The sequence below is a fragment of the Toxotes jaculatrix genome, chromosome 4 (assembly GCF_017976425.1).
Source record: "Toxotes jaculatrix isolate fToxJac2 chromosome 4, fToxJac2.pri, whole genome shotgun sequence".
Lineage (NCBI taxonomy): Eukaryota > Metazoa > Chordata > Actinopteri > Toxotidae > Toxotes > Toxotes jaculatrix.
This window is the reverse complement of record NC_054397.1, coordinates 25,947,610-25,968,687: the sequence shown is the minus strand read 5'-3', so window position 1 is coordinate 25,968,687 and position 21,078 is coordinate 25,947,610. Positions and strand designations below refer to the sequence as shown.

The window sequence follows — 21,078 nt, the reverse complement described above, 5'->3', positions numbered from 1 at the left end:
TGTAGATTCAAGTCAGGAGAGAGGTAAGCAAATCTGTCTGATCTCTTTAAATCAACTGAGACAAAATGCTCTGAAACTTGGCGGCAAGGAGGCCCAAGATATTTGGGTAAATGGCTTCTCCGGCTGGTGTTGTGGCTTGGGCGGCACACTAACCCAAAGGATCCTGTTTGCAGTTTAGCGTCAAGATCCTCCTGGCACATCCATTAGTCTCGGCTGATGAAACAAGGGAAAAAAGGTTTTTTTTTCCCCCCATACATTTCCCCCTCTGTCACTGTGGCCACAGAGTGGAAGGATTGTCGCTTAAGTACACTAACCATTCTCTGAGATGATATTAGAAAGTGAGGAAAAAGCATTTTTGCACACTTTAAACTTTAATATTACTAGAGAGTTGAGAGCTGACACAAAATGATGGGAGACAGAGGGGGAGTTGCTCCAGACATCTCCATGGGGACACTGCGATTATGTGGTCAGGGTCTTAGACTCCCTAGGCCATTAGGTTTTCCAAAAGCTACCAAATTCACCATACACATACACCACATTGTCACTTTAAAAAGTACTAGTGCAGTGCCTGTTCAACATGTACTTATTGGTGAGGGCTGACTGCTTGGCCTGAGTTTATCCAGCATGTAGCTTTCTTGAGGATACCATCCAAACAACTTCACACTTGACAGAGCCGTTCCTTGGGTCCTCAGCAGTACACCTGCCATGACATAGTTATGTCCCCTGAAATATCAACCTTAATTCATATAAATAGGATGGACAAAATATTAGGAACACCGCTCTGTACAATCCAGTACAGTTGAAGAGCACCATGAATTACAGCCTCCAAAGTGACCATTCCAGTACGTCAGTACCTCTAATCCTCATGAAGGGAAGATTTATTGCACTGTAATTGCATTATACGGCATTAGTTTTATCTAGTTGTACCTAATAAACTGGCAAGTTTGTGTAGATAAATTGAATCACTGTGTGTCATAGTAACCCTTTCCCTGAACAGGAGAGTCAGTATTTTTACTGAAGAACTTGATTTAAAACTTAAGATGGTTATGACTATGTATGAGGAATTTATTTCATCACTGGAGTAATGTGCAGTTAATAAAATCACTGTTAAATCTATTTTTGCATTAGAAAGGAAAATATCTGAAACATAAAATCTACAATGGCCAAATACCAGTGTTTGATGACACATGATGTAACGTTATGTTACCATAACAGCAGAAGTGCATAAATTACTTGCTCTGCCTGTTAATAATCCCAATATAGCATGCTTGTGTGAGGATAAAAAGTAAACAAAACACTGCTACCTTGCTGTCGCTGCATCTGAACTTAAACAAAGCGCGCCGGAATACTTTTGCTTTGATGTACTGCTGTGATAAGCCATTTCTAATTTGCAGAGCTTGGGTCTCTGTCTAAAATACTCCCACACTTTGGATGATTCTGTGCAAGGTTTTGTAGTTGCAGCTTGTTTTTCGGGGAATCCATGATTTGACAGGGTGCTGCCATCTTCGCAACGTGCCACTGTCATAATTGATCACGTCGACTGTCCAGAAAATCGCAGACAGAGATTCCTCCACTTATGGTTAGATGTATCCCTATTACTGTCCATACTCACAGGTAAGTGAGGAAGTTTGCTCAATATACGCCACTTCCCAGGACATTTATATCTATTTCACATGGCCACACAAATATATATAGTAAAAATCTTTCCTCAAGGGCATTCATAGTGTTGCACACTTGTACACAAAAAAGTCGCAGAAGTGTATGAAGAATGAAAAACAGATCAACAAACAGACCAAAAGAAGGAATACATGAAAAAATGTAGACCTCTCATTCATTTTAATGGAGCCAGCTCAACAGAAAAGATGCTGGTTGACAACTGAAGCATTCTGGCAGTTGTTTTTTTATCTTATCTAAATGTCTGCTTGCTCTGCAGGCTATCCAGATTTTCTCTGGAAAACTCACCGAAATTCACAAAATCGCAAAAAGAATAATAAATATGCCTTTAAAAAACCTCTAGTACCTTTCTTCTCAGTCTCTTTCACATCATGCCTCCCCTTGGTCTGACACACCATATAATTTAACTGGTCACATATGCAGATTTATCTTCTCCAGCTGGAGAGGATCATTCCTCTCTCCAGACGCTCTATGGTTCCCATGTCCGAAGAGGAACCAGAGGACAGTGGCCCAGGCGAGGCCTCTACTTCTCTCTCAGGGACAATTCTGATCTGTCCAACCCCAAACCCTCTGCACTTCATAAATCTCACTTTACCAGATAGCAGCTCCTAAATTATGAGATACTTGTAGAACAATATGTAGACACCCAACCCCCACCCCACACACACACACACACACAGTTTATGATTGTGAGAGTGGGGGGTATGATTTAACCAGTTTTGTGTATGACAACCCAGCTCAGTAAAACAGCTGGCTCGAGACTTGCAAGGCCAACATCTTCTCATAGGGGCAAAAAAAACAACATCTGACTCCGGAGTTTGAATTTGTTTGAATGATTAATAGCACATTAATGCACAATGGCATCTATGCTCATTATATGGAAGAAGAAAATCTGCATTTGAAAGAAAAAAAAAACAGGTAAAATATGAATTGCATATTTCCTGGAGAGGATTAAAAGATATCACAGTGCTCCACTGACATTTACTGATTAGAGATTAAAGAAAATAAGCTCTAATTAACAGTTGGACTGTCAGTGTCTCTGAATTTGAAACATCAAATAAGCATGAAAAGAAAATAAGCATGCTCAGACCAGGAGGCTACAGAAAAGCCTTGAAAGTGGGAAGGGGGTTGTGGGATGCTATACAAGCTCTCAGATGTGTTTGTCTTGGCATAGCCTCTGAGTGATGTCACCATCATCATCATCATCATCATCATGGCTGTTGCTCCACTTCTTTGGCGCAGTAAATGACGACAGCACACACATCCAGCTCTTGGGCAAGAGCTCCTCAGAGATCAGAAGATGGTCATGTTGCTCAAAGTGATCCAGTCAATGTTAAATGTTAATGTTTACAGCGAAACGTTCAAATGGGTCTGGTGAGCAGATGCTGTCAGGCCGGATGTACAGAAATGGGATCACAGCACAGAAAATAACTGCGTGGCTAAGGCACATGTATGAATATTGAACAAAGCATTCAATAATGAATGCAGCTAACTCCTGAGAGATTCTGACGATTAAAAGAACATGAGAAAAATGAATTTACTCTCAAGTCAAGAGTTCACAGGAACACTTGACATTTCGAAACCTCACAAACAAATCTGAGAGGAGTGTGGGAAATTAAGACATCCCCAATTCACAAGAAGGCACTGACTAATGTGAGCACAAGTTTGACCAAAAGCCACATCACAAAAGAAATCATTTACTCTGCAACTGTTCACTGCTCTGTAAAAACTTCATTCAGTATTTAGCTCATTTATGTTGACAGCAGATAAATGGGAAAGGCACCAAAAGCTCTGTGAATCACACACACAGAGCTGACGTGATGATGTGCTGGTTTGATGCTAAAACTGAGGTACATGTTCGCTCAGTGATGCTCAAAGAGAAGGGATTCACACGTGTAATCGGTGTATAGATAAGAGTGGGGAGAACGACAGGGACACAGCATGTTTGTGCCAACTCTTCCTGCTCAGTTCTCTTGAGTTGTGCAAGCTGCTGGTTGTAAGTCACTGTTTGCATGGAAAATGGGATCCAGCTCTGGACTGCTAAACAGAATTTCCACAGTGGGGTAGGTGAAAAGCGAAGTGCTGCTTCTCTCTGTGAACCACACGCTGTCAGTGTTCGGTTGTTCTGCACTATTGTCAGTGTAGATCACTGGAAACATGTCACTTCATCCTCACAGATGTTTCCACAATGTTTGCGACCTTCTTCCAAACAGAAGGTAACCAATCAAACATGCTCCCTTTCAGAAAGCTGAAAAATAAATAGCTTCTGAATTTACTTAACATTCTTGCTGCAAAAGGCAAGAGACTGGCCTCCAGCCATAACTCTGCCTCCCCCCCCGTCTGCACACACGCTGAGTGCTGCCAGCCAAACAGCACCTCCAGGTGGTGCCAGGCCCCAGCTAGAGGAGATCATTAGATTGAGAGAGGAGAGACTGAGGGAGAGCGGAGCAGCGGGAGGGAGGCTGGAGTGGGGGGGCTCTCGCGGACAAAGGAGGTTAGAGGAGGGAGTAAAATCCAGAGGAGGGAGGCAGAGAGGTGCTGAGTGAGCGTGACTCTGTGTATGTGAGGAGTATGTTTATGCTACTAATGTGTACTCAGAGACAGGCAGATACAAACAGGAAGAAACAAACTAACAAACTAAATGTCAAGCCGCTCTAAGAATGCGTAAGGAAGCCACATTTTCATCTTTTACTTTTCATCACAGCATTTGTTAGTAACATTGTTCTGTGATGGATCCAAGTGTGCTGTCAGAAGTCGACACAGACACGCTCGACACATAAACAAAAAAAGAATCCACTCACCACTTTCGCTCTTCTCAATCACGTCCACTGTCTCACCAGCCTTGAGGCTGATCTCCGAGTTCTCCTGCCTCTCGTAGTTGGCCACGGCCACGTACTGCTCCAGCACCATGGGCTCCGAGCTGTCAATCCCTGAGGGGAAGAAACAGGCTGTCAGCCACCTGCCTGCCGTGGCACCCCGCGAACGCCCACTGCAACCAACTACACTGCTGCTGCTGCTGTGCACCCGGTACGCCGCCATCAGCCAACCCCCGTTCCCTGCCGCCGCTGTTCCCCCTTGACCAATCAGAACGTGAGCTCACGACTTGGCTGCATCGTCCCAAAAGTCTGGCCATATAGCTGAGTCGACCCCCGGCCCACAGCAAAGGACTGAGGAGCATTGGAGGGAATCAAAACAAAAGCAGGGAACACATAGAAATTGTTTGTAGGGGCTGCATCTTGCACCTACAGTGGATCCATGACCTGAACCAAACTTTAAGATCCAAAGGAAAAGATGGAGAGGGAAAAAGAAAAAAGGAGAAACAGAGGAGCTGCTAACGACTGGACGGGAAGACTGGGGAGCGAATGAGTGGAAGAATGGTGAAGTTTCCCTGTGGAAAATCAACAGTGTGGTTGAGAGGAAAGGCCTCCCCTCCACTGCCGCTGGGAGCCAGCCGTTGGACAGGGAGTCGGGAGGGGGGGTTAACACACCAATCATGGTAGTCGGCACTGCTGGCCTTAAATAGAAACATATGAGTGGACTGGAGAGAGAGAGAGGGAGAGAGGGAGAGAGAGAGAGAGAGAAACAGGGAAGGAGGTTGGGTCCATGTTTATGTGAAACAAAAGAAGAAAGCATTTCAGTTGGGGTTAGGCCACTCTGTTTTCTCTCTCTGCTTCTCTCTGATGTTTAACCTTTTCAATGCCAGCAGTCATTTCATTCACTGAGTCCAAGTGGTTCATATCTGATCTGAGTCGCGGACACGCTTATTTGCTTGTTTGGCCACAGAGAAATGGCCCAAGTGGATTCAGAGGGACAGTTCAGCAGATCATACTTCACATCCTGTTGTGCTGTGTTAAGTATCTCAGTAATGCACTAAGAACAAATAAATGAAAGTTGTAAAAAAGAAGAAAAATAATCAAAAAGCATGTTTTAATATCAGTTAAAAGGCTCCATGATTCCTAATATCAGGTGGTTCAAAAGGTGGAAATTACTTTTTAAAGGAATAGTTCAGCTTTTTGGGAAATATACTTACTTGTGTTCTTCTGCAAGTAAGAACAACAGCCAGTCTATTGAGTCTATTGTGGTCACACTGAGGTTGCCTGGCATGCCTGGCAACCTTAACTATAGCCAGACACATTGGACAAGAAGAGCTGGGCAGGCATCAGGTCTCAGGTGTAAAAGAAGAACATGTTTACACATCCATCCACAACCTTTAACTTTGGCAGTAAACAGTGGCAGTGACCACAGTGTTGTCCTAGAGAACATAATTCCCTAGGAAATTGGGCTGAATCTGTAAAAAGCTGGGTATCTACTTTTAAAATGAATCTCCATGTTCACCAGTAGAGCTCCCACGTTCGTACCTGTACGGCAGTATGTTGTCACCAACATCAAATCTTAACAGCTAATTCATGCCAGCATCACTCTGACTGTATGGTTGAAATCACCCGTCCCTGGTAAGGGGTGGGTCAACAATGCTGACGATCATGTCCAAAAATAGAAACCAGAATGGTGCTCAGTATATTCCTGGATCTGCCCCTTTAACTAGATCCACACGAATGTAATGAGTGCTTCCCTGGCCCAGTTTAGTAGAACGTCTATAGCAAGTTTTCTTAGATTGGATCAGATGTTTAGACAGAGAGGCAGGAGCAGAGATGATGAATACAGAGAACATGCAGCAGACAGATGACAGCCAAAGATCCTCCTGAGCAATTTTATATGAAATCAGGCTGCTGAGCCCAATCAGACATACATGGACACATTTCAGCAAAGAGCTGTGGAAGATGCTACATGTAATGTTAAAAGAAAAGACACTGTACATCACAGATTAAGAGACAATGGCAGCAGCAGTGACACAATCCATAAATCACGTGTGGTCTGAAGAACAAAAACACAAGCGCTGCCTAATTACGGCTGAGAAAAAAGTAAACATCATACTTTGTCAGCAAATCTCTCTGTCTCCCTGCTTATGACTTCATCTGAGATAGTAAATTCCCTACAGTCAGCCACTTTGTCTTTTTTGTTAATGGGTCTAGACCTTGAACATGAATTGTACTGTAGGAGTTAAGCTGTGCGTATCCAGATGTCACTGCTCTTTAGGATCTCAGAGAAGATCTCTCTAGCTTAGAACCAGTCAAGACTAAGATAAAGTCTACTGTTTACTATGCAGCTCACAAGAAAGTTGTTCTCCCGAGACTCAAATAAACACAAGATAAGGGAGTGACTTAGAATACATGCAGCTAAATACTGTATCTTCACTGTGGCCTTGTAATATTTTTATGAGAATGAAACAGGTTGCAGTACACTCATGCGTTTAAGCAGCTCAGAAAAATAAAAAGTACACTAAAGCATTTGCGCAGTGCTTAAAACATAATTAAGCATCTCTACATGCTGCAACTCAAATAAACACGCAGGGAACACCGGAGAATGCTCGTAACCTTACTTCCCCACTGGGTGAGGCTGGGTATTCACCTCTGTCTTTCTTTAACATTCTCCCAGGACGCCAAATAAAGGAAAGCAACATATTGCTGAGAATGTACGCAGCCTATGTGCAGGGAGCAATCAAAGTCAGTCTGAGGTAATAAAGTAGCACAGATCCAGCTATTTAAAAGCTGTTTGCAGTGGTAAAGACAGCCACGCCTTGTTGGAAATTACCATGAATCCTAAACACCTGTTACATTTCTGCCTTCCTATATTCCAATACTTTTATTGCACGACACTTCTTGTTGAAGTTATGGGAGTGTTGGAGGTTTTTCAGCACTCCCTGCACAACTGCAAGATACATGGTCGTACTTTTTTTTTTTTTTTTTAACTAAGTCTGTTCAAAGGGGCATTTGTCTCTGTTATTTCTAACTGGTACTGACACACTGATAGTTTTAATGGAAGCAAACAACATATCTGTGTCATTCCCCAGCAATGCCTCCATTACAGTTAAATGTCTCAAAGACCATTGGCTAAATGTTCACCAGATGGGCAAATCCGTGATTGTATTGGTGTCAAAGTGTGTGTTTATATCTGCAGGAAAAGAATGTTTTTTTGCTGGGATGTTTATTTGCAGTAGAGACAATTTCAATTCTTCTCCTGTCTCAACTCATCATTACTGTACACCCAAAGCTGAATGAGGTCATATGTAATGATTTAAAACCATGTGGCAGACAAATCTAAAGAACCAGACTTGACACCTCATTTCAGTCTAAGGCGCTTCGCCACATGTAGACCAAGAGTCCACGTTCTGGCCCTCTGGCACTATGCCCAGCTGTTGTGTTGGCCAACCAGGTCTGCAGAGATAGATGGATAGACTGCAGAGAAAGAGAGGCTGAATTGCAGCAGATGGGTGGAAGGAGAGGATGACGACGGCGCATGCAAAGCAGATGTCGAGGGAAAGCTGAAGTGTGAAAAGAAATAAACTGAAAAACCTAAAGGGATGCAGCTGGCACGTCGCTCTCACACAAGCACAGTAGTCCATGCATTTTCAACATGTTGACACAGACACACAAAGCTACCTGAGGCCTCTTTCCTCGGGCTGTCTGTAAAGCCGTACATCCATACTGCAGAAGAAGAGAAGGAAGAAGAGAAGCAGAGAGAGATTATTCAGTTTGAGAGCATGCAGAAGCAACAGTATGGTAGAGCACACCTTTAGACATTTAAAGTCCTACAAATTGAGCACTGGGTCCAAAGTCAGGGTCTACTCATCTGGGAATCTGAGAATGATACACAAAGTCAAGGCCTGTGTTTTAAGCTCAGTGTTTTCTGCATGCTGAAGTGAATAAAGTGCATCTGAGGGCAAGAAACTAATCTCTTACTCAAACCCTCTCTGACTCAGACTGCAAAGACTCTTGCTTCTCATGCTTCCCTTCCCTCCATATCTTCACATCTTTCTCCATCCTCCTCCATGCCTTCCATCCCTCTATCTCAACCTCCTTGAACATCTGAAATGGCCGTCTGCTACTTCTAAAGTCATTCCTGACTGCCCAGCTCCTGACTTCAAAAAAGCATCTCAGCCCCCCAACCAGGAAATTAAACGCCATGCATCAGAGAAGACAGGGACAGAGGAGCTGGTGACCAAAGATTTAGGGTGCATGCTAAAATTTAGAGGCTGCCTTGATACATTTCAAGGAAGCCTGATTTGAGATCAGTCAGAACAAAATAATATTCTACTGTCTGGATGTCATCTTTTCCCTGGAAGTGAGCCAGCAGTAGGTCTGCAGAACTGCTGGGGAAATAGGCCATAACAATATGAAGGAACTGGAACCAGGACCTGAGCAGGGCAAGCTACTGAGAATAAGCAGGAATGTCCTCTACACCTACAGAACTGAAAAAAACAACATACTGAAAACACAGTACAAGAAAGGTTCATCATCATGCTTGAAGGTGAAATGGAAGGTTGTCTTTCAAACAGAGTGCCTCAAGGGAAAGGAGGCCATACACACCATAACTACATCATCTCACAAATTAATTTATGATATAGAATTTAAGAACCTATCAGAGCTGCAGAAAGTGGCACTACACTTAAAGTGCCTGCATGAAAAAAAACAACCCTGTCTCATAGAAATTACATTTTAATGTAACCAAACTGCAACAGCAGTTGCGTAGGGAACATAATCTGTGGCTGAATCTGCGATGAATCTTTTGAATGATTCAAGTGCTACATTCATTAAGAGCAGCAGAGTCTCCCGGGGGTGGTTTGGGCGGATGGCAGGCCCACAAAGCACATGACTGTCACGCCAGAGACCAGGGCTCGCATCCAGAATCTTGTGTGGTCAGTTTTAGGCAACAAAAGTATTTTGGTTAAGGTCAGGGAGTCTACAGCCATGCTAGTGACTCTGTGAGGCTAAACTAAGGCACAGCAGTGCTGTGAACTAAATGCTAACTAACATGCTGATGTTTAGAAGGTAGGTACATCTCATTTTATTGCTCTGGAGTGCGGGGTGGGATGTTTCCTAAAATCAACTTTCAGCTTTCTTTTGAAGAGACCAGGTTTTTAGACTTCATGAGCAGCACTCTGTACTGGATCCTGGTGAGCGCTGCCCCTGCCGAGAAGCCAACAGCTCCTCTCCGTTGACTCACGTGAGATAATAAAAGCCAAATCCCCTCTCACTATCCACCAGAGCCTCGGGAGCTTTGCTGGATTGATGTTGGTCCCTGAGGGAGCGATACAGGCTGGTCCCATGTCAGCCAGGGTCAAACCCTGCTCACTAACACCCTACCGTGATTATTACCCGCCCGTCTGCTCTCAGGGTAGTGCTCAACATCTGATTGATATTACCTCTCCTCTCCGCTCTGGGTCCTCTACCCTTTTACCACCCCCCTCCATACAAACACACACATACGGATGCTTAATTCCTTTCAGGTTTGGGTGATGACGCCACAAACCAGGAGAAACAGCAGTGTTTTCTCTGTCCCTTTGCTGCTGTGGGCAATCTTCCTGGAATTCTGACCCCAAACGTCTACATTACCCTGCAATTAAGGGCCTAGGGATGGTGAAAAATGGCATCTGTGAAGTCCTGCTTTCTAGGTTTGGATTGGCGGGGCTTATTAGCCATCTATCTTGTTTTTCTATCGACTTAGTAGATTGTGTTTTGAGAGAAAAGTTCCTGTTGCTGACATCACCGCACACCCCCTCCCAACAAACCACAGTCCATCAACGAGCTAAGACCTGAGGCCTGAGGACTATAAGAAGTGAAGTATCTGTTGAGGCTGTTCAGCATAATTTAGTTTCTATATGTGGCTATTTTTGAAGCTTTGATATTCAAAGAGTTTCTTATAGTGCCACCAAATCCCAGATTTGTTCCTTTGAAGTAGTAACTCCAGCACTAAAACTACTAAACCGTCTCTCTTGTGAGGGGCAGCGATACGTCTTCACCATGTCCAGTCAGCGGACATTGGGACATTCATGATAAGACTACAATGTGCAGAAATTCCTAATCTGAGGGAACCACATTATTTTGAGTTTTTAGAGGCAATTCTTAGTAATTTGAGGGCTGACTTAACAACAAGTCTACAGCACCTTGGTACTTTGAGCCAAAGACCACGTTAACATGTTCAGGTTTATGGAGAGACCAATAAATCAGCCAGGCTCATATATTTGCTGAAATGAACTTACTGCTCACTGTACAGTGGGGCAAAAAAGTATTTAGTCAGCCACCGATTGTGCAAGTTCTCCCGCTGTAATTTTCATCATAGGTACACTTCAACTGTGAGAGACAAAATGTGGAAAAAAAATCCAGGAAATCACATTGTAGGATTTTTAAAGAATTTATTTATAAATTCCTGCGTAAAATAAGTATTTGGTCACCTACAAACAAGCAAGATTTCTGGCTCTCACAAAGCTGTAACTTCTTCTTTAAGAAGCTCTTCTGTCCTCCACTCGTTACCTGTATTAATGGCACCTGTTTGAACTCGTTATCTGTATAAAAGACACCTGACTCAAACAGTCAGACTCCAAACTCCACCATGGCCAAGACCAAAGAGCTGTCAAAGGACACCAGGAACAAAATTGTAGACCTGCACATGGCTGGGAAGAGTGAATCTACAGTAGGCAAGCAGCTTGGAGTGAATAAATAAATTGTGGGAGCAATTATTAGAAACTGGAAGACATACAAGGTCACTGATAATCTCCCTCGATCTGGGGCTCCACGCAAGATCTCATCCTGTGGGGTCAAACTGATCATGAGAACGGTGAGCAAAAATCCCAGAACTACACAGGGGGACCTGGTGAATGACCTGCAGAGAGCTGGGACCAAAGCAACAAAGGTTACCATCAGTAACACACTACGCCGACAGGGAATCAAATCCTGCAGTGCCAGACGTGCCCCCCTGCTTAAGCCAGCACATGTCCAGGCCCGTCTAAAGTTTGCCCGTGACCATGTGGATGATCCAGAGGAGGATTGGGAGAATGTCAAGTGGTCAGATGAGACCAAAATAGAAATTTTTGGTAAAAACTCAACTCTTCACAGACCTCTGTCATCATTTTAAGCGGGAGAACTTGCACAATTGGTGGCTGACTAAATACTTTTTTGCCCCACTGAATATATCAGCTGATAAGTAACAAGGAACAGCAGTTCCAAAACACCAAACTAAGTTTGAAGTAATTTAGAAACAGTGCCACTAGTACATAGTTCCACTTAGTATGTATCTGGGTAACCAAAAAACCAGGAGGTGGATAACCAAAGTCAATTATCAGTTTGTCAAAATTAGCCCATCAGTCAAAAACCTGAGAGAACATCCAACCTCAGGATGGCACACCCTGCAAGTCCTTCACACAGCGAGCGAAAGCTGCTGCTACCACACAGAGAGGGACACACAGTCAGGTTTAAATGATAAACCCTTGTCATCTGACACCAAGACAAAGGCAACCAATAACAAATTACAGCTAACCAGTATTGATCTGACACTCGTCGGAAAAAGCACAGCAGCCGAGAGTGACACCAACGCTAACAATGTCAAACCACAGGCTGAAGCTAACTGGTATTGATACAATGTTTAGCACGAAGAGGAGAGAGGAACAGAGACGAAACAATTCATCTCTGACTGAGTCACAAACGTTTTGCGGTGACAAATGGCTTTTGTGTGCAAACAGTGCGGCAGGGAAGGTAACGGGTGACGGGCCCTCTGTGCTAGCCGTGACACAGTGCTAGCAAAATACAGCCGTTAGCAGGAACAAATAGCTCCCAGTCCCCAGATGGGACAGTGATACGGAGTGGGTGCTGGCTTCAGGGTGGGGTCGAGTCACAGGCCACATCTGCTCCACAGTGAGCACTGTCACTTCTGCGCTGTGCAAACTCTCTCTTCTTCCTGTTGTCTGACTCACCACACACAGTGGTTTTTGCTTTGAATGAGCCACAGAGATACAACATTGTCGCACCTTAGGGAATAACTCTCACTGCTCACACTGTCATATTGAGATTGCTTTGCCTCGTGGCTATAAAGCTGGAAAAGACAATTATCATTTTTCTGCCTATATCAATACTCACTTTACTGTATCTTTAACACTGATGTGACAAGAGTGGGTTGACATTATTATTGCTGCAATTAAGTGCTCAGTGTGATGGTAAATGTGTAAGCGTAGAGAAGGGTTTTATTCTTATGGGTTCTTATATGGAGGCATGCAGTGGAGGGTGTAAGTGTCATATAAATGTGTCCACGGACAGAGGAGCTCCTGATGCTACGAACAATAGCCTGGCTCTAAAATCCTAATTAGCACTGACAGCTTAACAGATATGTACACACACGCAAACTGCCCTTGTCCATTAAGTCTACACTTCTAAAAAAAACACTAACACACATATGCACACGCAAGACACAGCCTTCCTCCCTCCTCCAAGTAAATAGGACTGGCCATTCCAGTGTCAGTCTGAAATCTTATCCACTGTGCCACGTAAACAAACTAGTGCTTGTCTGACATTCTCAACTCGTGTGGCCTCTGCAGCCCAAACAGCACCCTGCTCCGTTCCCTCAGAATCTGGCCACAGTATGAGCTCCATCTGCACTCTGCAGAGCAGGAAACTAACACAGAGCCGTGACCCCTGACACTCCCTGGACCTGACCCTGCTTTTAAAAAAACATGTCTGACATCTTTGTCCCCCGCTAACTTGAAATGAGATGAATCAATGTTTTTGTTCCCAATACCTTTGAATTATGGGGTGAAATGTTTCAAGTTGTTTCAACTGCAGTTTCATATGTTACATAAATTTTCCTAAGCCTCGTCATATCGTCTTCAAATGAAGATCATACCACTACAGGATGCAATGAGCTCCAACATCTGTGGCCCTGGGTATTTATTAGAGATAATAAGGGATGCTGGAAGGATTTGAACCAGAGATAATGCACGTCCACCAGGACAAACTCATCTGTTACATATTTGTCTACTTTGCCCCTCTCTGTTGCTGACTTGATATTACACAATAGTGAGTCAGCAAATACTCAGTTTACATGTGATGTTCAAAACATCTTGTGTTTCTTGAGAAAAGTGTTCTGATGCAGTGCAAGCGATGCATTTCACATTTCCAGCTGCTACAAACATTTCTTTGGAATAAACAAAGGAATAGCAGGTTGGATGTTGAAAGCAGCAACAGCAGCTCTGTCTGAAGTTCAAACTACACTGATCACCAACACCTCTAAAGCTCAGTATCACTCCGTGATAATGTGGAACTATTCTTTTAAACTTCAAAACAGATTGAGATTTTGAAGAGAAGTGCTGGAGTGGACTTACAGTTTTAAGAACAGTGAGAGGAAAAACAAGATTTAACTCTACGCTAACAGCTGTGATTATATGGTAGCAAACGCAACCACAACGAGCGGATGCTCTGTTTTCACTCTAAATGGGAAGGCTTCAGAAGTATCTCAGGGATTTACACTGAAAGCAGCAGCAGCACTAAGAAAACACAATCATCCTTCCTTTAAGATAGCTATGGGGTGTAATCTACCTGATGTAAAAGTCACCGGCTCTGAATATATTTATTAAAAAGACAAACACTGACATATTTGGTATGTGAAACTTTAGATTTCCTATTTAAATTTCCATTTCAAGTTCCTCAGAGGAAATAAACCATAGGAGAAATCAGGTGAAGATGGCACCTCATTGAGAAACTGTGACACCTTCCCTTCATTAAGGGTCCAACAGATTGCAGATGTTATGTAACTGTCCAAAGGTGTAATTCAGACACTTTCTTGCTACGCTAACTGACTTTGTGTTACTTGAGGTCATAGCTGAGATTACTGGGTCAGCAGAGTGGTATCCCAAAGATTTAGGTTGGCTGACTCAAAGGCTACAAAAGCCACCTGGTTCAAAGTTCAGTAATACGCTGTGGAGAAAAAACACAAGCCGGCTTATCTGAAGAAGCAATCAGCTTCCAAGAAATCAAATCACTTTGAGGAATGTGGATGTAATTGAATTTGTTGTGAGCTCTCTCTGAGGCTACAACAAACCGATTCGTTGCAGGAGGGTCAAAGTGCGCCTGTGCTTTCAGTCCAAAAATAAACTCACCATCACTTTCAAGAGTTGTTTACTTGGGGGAAATTACCTTGACCTTACTCAAAGCTTTTCTCAAAGAGGGAAAAATTGAGGGGCCGCAACATATTAAGTATTGTTTTTACACTGCTGTACCCCTACTCATTACCAAAGGCTATCTCAAGATATTTCCATTCTCAAACACAACCTTTAAGCTGCTCAAATATCAAGACAAAGCCGTTTTTTAGGCCATCTGTAGCAAGAAAATCATATTCTCCATTAACCACAAGCTATTTCCTGTATTTTCTCTTCAGTAATTCATAAGAGGTATGACTGATATTTCCCAACATTTCCACAGTCCACCTAGCCCTAAACAAACAGGGCTCCAAGATACATTATATTACTGACTCACATGTACCAGTGCTTTTGTTAAGCAGCTATACTGCAGCTAATACCCCCTGAGAGCCATACATTTGCTAAGATGGTTAATGAGGCTAAAAATCTGTGACAGTAAGGAATGGATGAATAGTCTTATGGTTGTTTGCACCACTGATTTTACATGTTGGATACAGTGGACCTGGTCCATATGATTAGATGCTTTTTATTCTTATAGTCTATTGAATTGCATATGTTGTAGTGGACATATTACAGCTTTTGTTCACCTCTTAAGTCCCAGGAAGTTAGACCACATGGATCAGGATAAAACTAAAGTCCCTCTGAAGCATTTACTTTCAAAAGCATCTTTGTTAGAGGAAAATCATTATTTCTTTTTCATTACTGAATTTTCAGCAGAACTACACATACCAAAAAAAAAAAACCTATGTCTAGAACTCCAGTTGAAGACTCAGAGGTTAAGGATCTTTTCAAATATCCCGACTGCCACATCAGGCAATAACTCGTTCCTTCAGCAGGATGTTTTTTAATGACTCTATTTTGACATCCCAAAGAATTACCAGGCAATTCAGAGACCCCACCCTGGACTGCAAAGCGAATCCATGGCCAAAAAGGAGAGGGCTTGACAGCTTTTTGAACCCACCCCAAAGCCCAGTCGACAGTAAGTTAGCGTCCCGCAGCAGGACAAGTAAATAAACACACACACTGACATCACAGAGATAACAGACAAGTCACAGAGGATTTAAGAATCGTATGTCATTCAGCATAACATGGACATTAAGGGGCAAGAGCAACAAGTAGAAAAAGAAAGGAGGATGGAGTTATCTTTAGGGAAGGACAGTAAAGAAAACAGGTGACTTACCCGACTTGCGCTTGGAGCCATAGTCCCTAAGAGAGAAGCAACACAAGAGGGACATGGTTAGTGACAGCAGATGCCGCCCCGTCAACAACAAGGCATGCAGTCACCGCATGTGAATTCAGATACTCCTAAGCGGCAAAAACTGGCAACTGCACTCACACCAAAACACATGCATGCAGTCGGCTTTAGCACACTAACAAAAGCATGTGTTTAAGGGCGAGAGAGAGAGACAGAGTGTGAGGGATGGATATAGAGGGAGGGATGACTCTGGCCAGCTGCCCATACTCCCTGCAATAGACACAAATTAGTCATGTGACTCTTAAGCGGCACCACCATCCTCTTCCTATACTCGTTCTGTTATTCCCTCCCTCCTCACTTCAGTCTGTCAGAGAGGAAGGCGACCTCTCCCCACATTTGAAAGAAGGAGGATCAGTTTAAGTTGCCTTGCTTAATGGATTCTAATGGGATTATGCCACAAGGCTAAGCTATAGATGGGGGGGGTGACACAGAGTTGTGTGTGAGGTTTGCAGTGCTGAGCATGTCTGCTTCTGCCCTTGTCAATACTGACTTTCGGACTGAGGCAGTGTGGCAATTGGGTTAAAAAAGATAGACGGAGGGAGAGGTCAGGTGAAGACAGAACGTGCTATTTATAGAAACGCAGACCTGACAATCTGTCCATTGTCGCTCCGCTTTCTCCCTCCCTTTCTTCCTCCCTCATCCCAGTCTTTTTCTCTTGCAGTGCGCAGTGTGTCATTTTCAGTTCTCCCAAGGGCTAATCAAAACCCTCATCTAACCTCAAATTTAGCCACATCATCCTGCTGCAGTACAGTTGAATATCAGGCACAGGCAGGACAATAAAAATAAAGTACAATGCGGCAGTGAAAAGCTGAAGCAAAGTAGAGCCTTCTCTCCCCTGTGAAATATCCAGAGTGTAGGCAGTAACATCAACCCCCAGACAGCAACAAGAGATTTAGAGACCAGAAGGTGTAGTGGTTTCTTGATAAGTGATAACAACATAACCCTTATTTTCAAGAGGTGTACCAGATTGTAGCTGATGGCTGTCTGTAGTACAAGAGGGGGATGTGTGTGAGGTCAGTTAGGTGTATGTAGGTACATCTGTATTTGTGTTAAGTCAGTAAATGTGTGGCCACAAGCACGGCAGTGGACGTAAATGGTCATGGTTGTTCCCCTACGATTCAGAATCAACAGCCCATCTGCAAGAGCATCTTTGATTGGGACAGCTGACCCTGCTGGCCCCTGTGAAACAGCCCATTTCTTTAATGAGGGGCCTCTCATCTTGTCAGGTATAATGCAGAGCAAATAGGCCCAGCAGATTATACTGCAGAGCCAGGAGAGCAGAAACTGCTCAGGGCAGCATAGCCGGCAGTCAAGGTAGTGCCCTCTCACTGCATGAGGTTAATGAAAACCTCCACTTGCTCTGGCTGCGACCGCACTCAGGCTAATAAAGAGACACATCGACATGCACGCCGGCCGTGCACATAAATACACACAGATACACAAGTGCTCTACAAGAGACAGTGTAAGGACAAGACAGCACATACGCATGAGGAAAGCCATGTCTCATTTAAGATACAACAGCTCCAGCTTCTTTAGTGTCACTGTGCTTGTCCTAGCTCTCTTTTCCTCTATCCCTTCATCCATTCCCCTGTGATCTAATGTATCTGTCTCTCTGTGACTGGCCACAGCAGATGAATGAAGCCCTTATACCGACCTCCCCACCAAGATCACTGTGTGCTAGCGACCAAAATATGCGGCATTGTCACCAAAGTGGGACACGGAGAGCGGGACTTGACCCCTCTCCTCATCCCATCCATCTCGAGCCACGCCGGACACACAAGCTCTAATGCATGTGGAATGGATAATATTCAAGTCAGTGACCAACGACTTTGAGTGAGTTGTGCTGCAGAGTGTCTGGATGTGTCACAGTGGAAAATATGCTGTGGACGGACAAAGCTTCAGAGTTGGCAGAATATGTGCCAGGATGTTTGCCCTTTTTAATCTAGGCTTGCCGTGGTGGCATTAAAGATGCTGATATTCTCTGTTCAGGCACAAGGCAGTGTTTTACATTTCCAGGGAATGTAAACTGCTGTGTTCACATTTCCGTTCGCCCAGTACACTGCTCTTGCCCACTCTCAATCTTTTTGGCACTGCCACAAATTAGGTAAGCAAAGGAATAAAATTAGATTCGACCTTCAGTTTTATTCCAAAGCAAGTCTTCCTTTCATGCCACAAAACAAACACTTATCTTAGATGTTGGAGGTATCATATTGGAACATAACACAACTGGTTCCTCAGTCACAGGAGCCGACCTTAACAGGAAGACCCCTATTAATTCTCTCTGTTCCTATTCCTGGTAATTCATTTCATTTCCCAACATAAATACTACTGTGAATTGAACCTGTAGCCTTCATCCATGTTTTTGTTCTGGTCGATCCCAGTTTAAGGCTTAACAGGGCAGCAGGCATTCAGGTCATCCGGTCAAGAGGCCTCGGTCACAGCAACAAGCACACTCAGCAGCTACCACTATTTGCCCCTTAACCTGGATGCCTGCTTGTTTACCCGTTACTATTACATTTGTTGTTTTTTCAGTGCTACAAAAATGGTACAGAATCTGGAGTGAATAAAAGGAAAAGCCTGCTCAAAGTATAGCGAATATATATGTGACAGTACATAATACAAATTACGCAGTGTGTAAAAGGGCAGCCCTCCCATCACACCAAAGTGCAAACATAGTTTTATATACACGCTGAATTCCTGCTGAGTTAACTGAACAAGCTAAAGGTAAATGATCTACAAAGAGTAACAATACAAAAGGTGTAAGTGTGGGACCTGGAAACGGCTGGTTTTCACTTATCAAGGAGGTGAGGACAGGGGCCAATGAATGAGTTTTGTTTGGTGGAAAACAGCAGCAGCATGAAAAGCACTTTCCTGTAGCCAACTCCCAGGGAGTCTGTTACGCTATTCATGCTGTGCATGGTTTGAAAGGCAAACACAACCTCGAAGCTTTATAAACAAATCCCAATCAGGAGAAAGGCAGAGGTGTAAGCACTTACTGGTCTAACTGTATATATGTCTAAACGAATCACTCAGCCTTCAAATGAAGGATGTTTTTGATTCTCTAAGGTTAATTATTCTTGATAAATGATCAGACGCAGTCACCGAAGATCCAGCTGTTGAGGCCCTTTGTTAATCCTGACACAGAGTGACGGCTGATTGGATCGATAGCATGGTGCTTTTGCTGTTGTCATGGACAGCAGGTCAAAGTAAAGGTTAGCTTGCATCACGTGTGGGTGGTTGCTAGCATTAAGCGTGCACAAAGGGCTTTAGAACAACATGCCTACATGACATCTAAGCATTAGCCCACTAAAGCAGCTCAGGAGGAAAATATTAGTCAACACACAGGCCCATTAGCCCTTCTATCAACTAGCAGGTAATAACAGCAGCAGCTAATAAGCACCAAAATTAGCCTAATTTTGAACAAGAAAAGACATTAATTCTGTAACAAAGTAAAAACAAAGAGCTGCTAACATGTAACTTTACATGAGGATATGCCAGCAGGAGTGCAGCTGGTTATTTTTGGCTTTATTTTTAAAGGTACGGTTTTGGAGGCATCTGCAAAGCATTAGGGCACAAAGGAGGAGCAGAGTGTGGGGCAAAATACGGAGAGGAGGTGGGAGGATGAGGAGGGAGAACAGAAACACAGAGTCCAGACTCCATCCAGTGACCCAAGTCACTAAGGCTGAAATCAAACTCTTCCCCCGAGGGCTGAGCAACCAGCTCTGGCTGCCAGCTCTTTTCCTACATCTCCTAGAGGTGTGGAGAGGAGGAAGCGAGGGGTGAAAGGTGACGTGAAGAATACATACTGCAGTGGTGGAGAAAAAGGGTATTTTATGTGGCTAGGTGGAATTACAAGGCCAGGTTTTGCAGCCAGTAAAGGAATGTTACCTCTGGTTGTAGTGACAGTATGTTTTTGCAAAAGAGTTACCACGGTTTTACAGTTTTTCAGTACACTTCCAGTGTGAAGAACATACAGTCTTAAATTGATTTGCTGCCAGTGAAGTAAGAGATTTTCATGTTTACATCAATAGTATCCAAATGAGTTTGAGTTTTCATCACATACTGACATTTCGTCACGGTGTATTCACTGACCACAGCTCCATGAAGGAGGAGCACCTCCAGTTCCACAGCTCTCGACATTGATTGTCAAGCTAAAACAGATGTGAGTGTATATCCTGCCTGTATGATGTAAGGGTCAGGCGAGTCAGCTCAGTGGTCAGCTGACTACAGAAGTGTTTAGTTGAGGTATTTCAAACTGTTTGTTCATGAGTGAGGATGCATACAGCACATCACCCCTCAGATTCACACATGAAAATGCATTTTGTTGCCTAACATCATGTATTCCTCCACAGCACATAGCAGCTCCACTGATCTAGGATAATGTCTTTTAAGAGTGCACAAACTCTTTTAGGTGTATTAAGTTTCACTTGCTCTGTCATGACTAGCCCCTAAGGGGGCTGTTTTTGGAACTCTTTGGTTTGGTTTTGAACTCTTTGGTGGACTTTTGGACAGTTTCAGTTTAGTTTTATTTTGGAAAGTATATTTCTTGTGTATCATGTCTCGTTTCACTTACTGTCATAGTCTGTAAATTATGTTATGTTTTTGTCTGGTGTCTATATTGTCTTGTGGGTTCCTGTTTTATTTTGAAATCATTGCCCTTGTGTATCTTGTCTTGTTTTACTTCCTGTCTTTGTCTTGTTTCCCGCTTTTGTAATTGATTTCCCCGCCCTAATTGTGTCCACCTGTTTCCCCTTACCTGTTGTGTATATATAGTCTGCGTTTCCCCTTGTCCGTTGTCAGTTCGTTTTCGTCTCATGCCGTGTCCCATGCTTTTGTCTCATGCCCTTGTCTTGTCATGTCTTTCGCCCAGTCTTGTATATCACGTCAGGTTGTGTACTTTCATTGATTCCCTAGTCAGGTTAGGCATTATTTGTTACTTTGTTTCTGATTTTGTTTTGCTCCTTGTTCAGTCTTCCTCCTCTCAAAGAGTGATTCTGTGTTCACGTTTTGCATTTTTGTTCTTGTGCCTTTTTCCCCTTTATGGCTGATTCTTGTTTGTTACTTTGTCCAGTTGGTTTGCCTTCCTCCTTTGTGAGTTATTTTCTGTTGCTACTTTGTTAGAATTAAAATT

The 21,078-nt window shown here is 43.4% G+C and overlaps 1 protein-coding gene across 4 annotated transcripts in view; it reads right to left on the bottom strand.

Moving 5' to 3' along the window:
* The window catches only part of sh3pxd2aa (SH3 and PX domains 2Aa), a 95,839-nt gene that overhangs the window by 31,419 nt on the left and 43,342 nt on the right, over positions 1 to 21,078 (bottom strand). For 2 of the 4 annotated variants that reach the window (XM_041035531.1, XM_041035532.1), the window contains exons 6-8: positions 15,873 to 15,898; positions 8,172 to 8,216; positions 4,476 to 4,604 (exon numbers count right to left, since the gene is read on the bottom strand). In XM_041035531.1, coding sequence (XP_040891465.1) covers positions 4,476 to 4,604; positions 8,172 to 8,216; positions 15,873 to 15,898 — 200 coding nt within the window. The remainder of the gene's footprint in view (positions 1 to 4,475; positions 4,605 to 8,171; positions 8,217 to 15,872; positions 15,899 to 21,078) is intronic. The other 2 variants (XM_041035533.1, XM_041035534.1) reach the window with 1 other exon arrangement.